The following is a 5,026-nucleotide window of genomic DNA, read 5'->3' as shown; positions in this document are numbered from 1 at the left end:
CGTGGGGGAAAGGAAATAATTTTGAAAATATTACGCCGAAGAAGGCGCTTGCGCCAGACAACTTGAAGTTGGCAAAGAATGTTTTCATACAAGATTTGTAAATTAGGCTTGTCCCAGACTCCCATGTTTCGTTCGCCAAAGCGGCCAAAGACGTAAGAAGTATATTCTGAAATCTGTTAAAAAAAAAGTCTTCAAAAACCTAAAATTTTTATTTACGCGTTAGTAAAGTTTAACTTTTATAAGTAATACGTAAAAGTTTTATTTAATTGTTTGAATGTATACGACTTTGAGATTGTTAGTTTTGTTGAATAACATATCGAACTTATTTCAAGTGAATGAACCATTTTAGGCCTTGGTCATTAAATTTTTGGGCTTTACATTATTTACATATGAGTGAATGGGATCTAATATCAGTTTAACGGGGCGAAGGATGAGTGACAGAATAGAAAACGATCGAAATCACGATTCGGACAGTGATGCAGACGCTGATATTGCTACCGTGATTCAATATTTATTAAGAAAGTATGGATTGCGTATCTTTATACACTTTTTCGTTATGTGTAATGTTATATAATAAGTATCCATTCTAAGAAATTATTGAATAATATAATAGTGGGCACGTGAGAGTCGTTCCTGATTCTGACAGGCTTTTTCACGATGATTCCGAAGATGAATTTAGTACAACTGCCAGCCCTCCTCAAGGTAATCGTATGAAAATCATTCTGATAGCTTGAACTAAGCTCTTAACATTAAACTTGATAATTTTAAGTTTATTTTCCCTTTATTCCAGAAGATCCAAATCCAGATACATCATTAATAGACAAAAGTGACCTTCGCCAGGCTATTTTACTACATTCAGGTAGTTCTTATGTTAACAAAAAGACTGGTAAACCATTTTCCTTAATGAAGCTTGTACAACAGGTAAATATTGAAGTAAGTTTCTGTAACTTATAAAGTCTATACTAATGATTTGCAAAAATTTAAGCGAGAAGTTGGTATGAATGGTGCTCAGCACTTCAAACAGGGTGATAAGTGTCAAATAAGCACCCGGTTATTGCCCAATAAAATGAGCCATGTTGAACGATACCGTAGCAAAGCTTTCTGTGGAACCTACGCTAGAGACGGGGAATTATTCATGACAGCTTGTCAAGGTGAAAATATTTGAACATTGTTTCGTTATTTCACTTCAAATTCTAAAACTTATTTGTTTCTCAGATTCAAACATTAGAATTTATGATATGCGTAATGGAAAGTTCAAATTAATGAAAACTGTAATGGCTCGAGATGTAGGTTGGAGTATATTAGACACAGCTGTTAGGTATGGCTCCATTTTCATACAAAATGTTTTGCTACAATTGTAAAACTTGGTTTTTTTTTCAGTCCTGATGGAAGTCACTTTGTGTATTCAAGTTGGTCTGAATGCAGTAAGTTACAAAAAATGTATTAAAATTATATATCAAAACCTAATTTTCATTATTGCTTTGTTAGTGCACATTTGCAATATTTTTGGAGATCATGAAAACCATGAAGCTTTACCTTTGTGCCCTGATGATAGCCGTTTTTGCATATTTTCATTAGTGTTTTCCCAATGTGGAAATGAAATACTCGGAGGGTAACTATTAAAATGATTTTCAAGGTATAATTTTTCCTCTTAATGTTAACATTTTTTTTTTAAATTGCAGGGCTAATGACGAATGTTTGTATATATATGATCGTGAGTTACATCAGCGTACACTCAAGGTATACTTATAATTGGAATATCATATTGGGGTAACAAGGATGTGCTTTCAATTTTATTTAAAAAAAAGTGTTTTATTAGATTCACTCTCACGAAGATGATGTAAATTCAGTGGCTTTCGCAGATGCAACGTCCCAGATTTTATTTAGTGGCGGTGACGATGGCCTTTGCAAAGTACCATTTCCAATTCAAGTTGTTTTCAAATTTACAGAAATTTATTTAAATCTTCTCTTTTTTTATTAAGGTTTGGGATCGACGTACTTTGAATGAAAGCAATCCAAGGCCAGTTGGAATAATGGCTGGACATAGAGAAGGGATTACCTATATAGATCCTAAAGTATTAACTCTTTAGCAGTTAATTGGATTTCATTAAATTTAACTTAATGTATTATTTAGGGTGATGGACGACATTTTCTAACTAATAGTAAAGATCAAACAATCAAACTTTGGGATATGCGAGCTTTCTCGCCAGCTGGAGGAGCTGATGTATGATTTTTTTTGCCTTTTTAAACCCCTTTATTATCTGATTCTATCTAAACTGCTGCAAATATTTGACAGGAAACAAAAAAAGTTATAGGATCGACGAGTTGGGATTATCGTTGGCAACGTGTACCTAAGAAATGTATTCCATAATTTGCAACCAAACTTGTAATTTGGATAATTTTAAATTATTTGTTAAATATTTGTTTTCAGTATGTAGTTCCAGTAGGAAAATAGACAGCGATACCTCTCTCATGACGTATCGCGGTCACAGTGTTTTGCAAACTCTGATCCGATGTCATTTTTCTCCAGTTTTTACCACTGGACAAAAGTTTGTTTACACGGGTTGTGGCTCTGGTAGAATTGTTGGTTAGTAAGATAGTGGAATTGGAGGCTTTAAATCCATCATAATTTGTGTTTTCTTTTAAGTTTATGACATTTTAACTGGGAAAATTATAGCTAAGCTCAAAGGTCATAATGGTTGTGTCAGAGATGTGTCTTGGCATCCTTATAAACAGGAAATTATCAGTAGTTCAGTGAGTATCAATCTCAGAGATATTACATGATTTAAATTTGTTTACTTAATTTAAAAGTATTATAATTATTTTTAGTGGGATGGAACTATAGGACGATGGGTTCATGCTGGTAAACAGCTATTAGATTCTTCAGATGAGGAAGACTCTGATTTTAATGACGATGACGATGATGATCGCGATAATGGTAAGCTTAAAATATTTTGTTAAACATTTATTTCTTTAATCTAAAAGTTTTTTTTGGTGAAAACTCTATATTCATCATCGCTAGCTTTTTTTTAGGCTTCAGGAAAAGGAGAATGTCGGGATTAAGACTCCAGCATTCGTCCAACTCTTCCACTTTCACAGTTGTTCCTAGACGTTCCAGGCGTATAGCGGAACAAATGAGGCAGAAACGATTGCAGAAACAACCTCCAGGGTGATATTTCTTAGGGATTAATTTTGTTTTTCGTCTCTCCTCTCTGTACTACCGGACTTCATTTTTGGCCTCTTCAACTTGTATTTTAGTCTTTAGCTTATTTTCCATTAACTGTCTTATTTTACGCGAATATTTACTCCCATACTTTTCTACACCTACACTCTTGCAGATAAAAAATGTGAAAGCTCGAAGATTAATTAACGTTCCTAATATGTTAAGTTTATATTTTCAAAAGGAAAATCATATGTTTTGATTGAATTTAAAAGGGGTCTTTCTTATCAAAATAGCGGAGTGTTTCTGTATAATCGTAATCTTGTCAAATGTAAAAAAGTGTAAATTGATAAAAAAAAAACTTTTAATACTTCCAATGTGAAAATTAAAAGTTAACGTGTAAATTTGAATTAGCTAAGTTTATTAATCTATAAATAATGGCTTTTATTTTTGAGGAAATTTCTTTAAAAGCTTGTTGATTTGAAGATGTGTTAATTGGTTTAACTTTGCATTCGGAACCAATTGAACGTTTGTGCCTTGTTTGCGCTTCATTCTTTCAGTTTCCTGCAATCACAGAATTAAGCACATTGTCAGTTTTTTGTAATCATAACACCCCAATTTTCTCAAATTCTACTGGTTTTCTATGTACTAAAAACAAGAGGCATTGCTAGTTACACGTGAAAAATCATTTAACATTTTTGGGAAAATTAGGGAATTAAAAGTGAAAACAAAGATAAGTTACCAAGTGTTTCATGTAGCACGTTTGAAACTTGTTTACTTCATCTGCGCAAACAGCCTGATTGAAATCATTCTTATCAAAGCAACTTTATAAAAGAAAAATTGTAAATTTTACGTACAACCAACCATATTTAAATAAGGCATACCTAAACATAGACATCAATTCTACACTGCATGTATTTTCTTATTTAGGAGTAAAATGGTATCATTATACACATATATATATATACACACATAATAGCCTTTTGATAGGAACGAAATATTTACCTTTCATCTTTAGGGATTTTCCAGAAACTCTATTGTTCAAAGCTAGTGGTAGCAGTTCTTGAAATTGAAAGGGTTCTCTAAGCGGCCTACGCCCGTTAGGCGGGGACCGCGTTTTCCCCCAGTATTTTAATTGTTTACTATATGGAACTATAACCTTTTTATCAAAACCCATGATTTATTCAGTTAGGTATATCTAGGCTGTAAGGTAAGATCGAGTTTTAGGTTAAAGATAATCCTCAGCTAAACCATAACTTCCAGAGAAGCCACGCTTATGTCACTGTCTTGCAAACTGATATTGTTCAGTGGAGGGTGAAGTACTTTGCTGTTTTCAACAACAAAAATTGACAAAATTACCAAAGTTTTACCAGAAATTCTTAAGTTTTATCTGTAAAAAATGGATGTATCAATCCATAGAGTATTCTCTATGATCAATCCTAATTCCTAACCAATTTCTTCTCAACTCTCTAGGGGTCAAAATATATCTTTTTTTCGTGTATGGAAAAAGCGCCATCTGGTTTAAAGGTTTTTATCGAAGACTATATTTATTTAGTCTCTGGTTTTTATTTGGCCGTACCATGGCCAACTTCGCGCGCTCACTACGCTCGCACCAGGCGGCCTACCCAAAGAATTTCAAATCCATGTAGTGGCGCGAAATAAAAGTTTGGTTTTTAGTGTCTTCGACGGCCGTCGGGAGCGCTACTTCCGGACCTTAAAGTCGGCTCCTTTTACTATATAAATAACATGGTTTTCTATGGCGCGAAACTTGACCATAATGAGTACATCGTACTGGAAATTATTTAAATATCAGAAAATTGTATTTATTTTATACTTAGGTTATAACTTAAAAGTTCAATTTCCATA

The 5,026-nt window shown here is 33.3% G+C and overlaps 2 protein-coding genes across 4 annotated transcripts; one reads left to right on the top strand and one right to left on the bottom strand.

The window, feature by feature from the left end:
- Positions 1–6: 6 nt before the first annotated feature.
- Positions 7–3,605, top strand: LOC149926964 (DDB1- and CUL4-associated factor 11). 3 transcript variants are annotated; one of them, XM_090158396.1, is made up of 16 exons: positions 7–522; positions 614–702; positions 794–921; positions 986–1,151; positions 1,216–1,318; positions 1,381–1,424; positions 1,489–1,612; positions 1,683–1,740; positions 1,820–1,912; positions 1,983–2,075; positions 2,135–2,224; positions 2,297–2,360; positions 2,432–2,587; positions 2,648–2,754; positions 2,830–2,938; positions 3,034–3,605. In XM_090158396.1, exons 1-16 carry the CDS (start codon positions 398–400, stop codon positions 3,171–3,173), a joined length of 1,689 nt encoding a protein of 562 aa, XP_090014522.1. In that variant the 5' UTR covers positions 7–397; the 3' UTR covers positions 3,174–3,605. The 3 variants fall into 3 exon arrangements, with proteins under 3 accessions (XP_090014522.1, XP_090014521.1, XP_090014523.1); XM_090158395.1 differs by having other exon boundaries at positions 791–921; XM_090158397.1 differs by having other exon boundaries at positions 791–921; positions 3,023–3,151.
- Positions 3,507–4,634, bottom strand: LOC149926963 (uncharacterized). The gene is made up of 4 exons (XM_090158398.1): positions 4,166–4,634; positions 4,045–4,081; positions 3,903–3,984; positions 3,507–3,724 (listed from the first exon to the last, which is right to left on the bottom strand). The coding sequence occupies exons 1-4, from the start codon at positions 4,335–4,337 to the stop codon at positions 3,605–3,607; spliced, it is 411 nt and encodes a 136-aa protein (XP_090014524.1). The 5' UTR covers positions 4,338–4,634; the 3' UTR covers positions 3,507–3,604.
- Positions 4,635–5,026: the final 392 nt, after the last annotated feature.

The sequence above is a fragment of the Leiobunum rupestre genome, chromosome 9 (genome assembly GCF_980474605.1).
Source record: "Leiobunum rupestre chromosome 9, qqLeiRupe1.1.hap1, whole genome shotgun sequence".
Classification (NCBI taxonomy): domain Eukaryota; kingdom Metazoa; phylum Arthropoda; class Arachnida; order Opiliones; family Sclerosomatidae; genus Leiobunum; species Leiobunum rupestre.
Note: the sequence above shows the minus strand (reverse complement) of the source record. Positions and strands in the feature narration are given on the sequence as shown.

What these genes read in the sequence shown, in the direction of transcription:
- LOC149926964 (XM_090158395.1), top strand. Translation starts at nt 398, where the DNA reads ATGGGATCTAATATCAGTTTAACGGGGCGAAGGATGAGTGACAGAATA. An exon ending in TAATGAAGCTTGTACAACAG is followed by an intron (nt 922 to 985) that starts GTAAATATTGAA and finishes CAAAAATTTAAG; the next exon opens with CGAGAAGTTGGTATGAATGG. An exon ending in ATATTAGACACAGCTGTTAG is followed by an intron (nt 1,319 to 1,380) that starts GTATGGCTCCAT and finishes TTTTTTTTTCAG; the next exon opens with TCCTGATGGAAGTCACTTTG.
- LOC149926963 (XM_090158398.1), bottom strand. Translation starts at nt 4,337, where the DNA reads ATGGGTTTTGATAAAAAGGTTATAGTTCCATATAGTAAACAATTAAAA. An exon ending in GAATTGATGTCTATGTTTAG is followed by an intron (nt 3,985 to 4,044) that starts GTATGCCTTATT and finishes TCTTTTATAAAG; the next exon opens with TTGCTTTGATAAGAATGATT. An exon ending in CGTGCTACATGAAACACTTG is followed by an intron (nt 3,725 to 3,902) that starts GTAACTTATCTT and finishes CTGTGATTGCAG; the next exon opens with GAAACTGAAAGAATGAAGCG.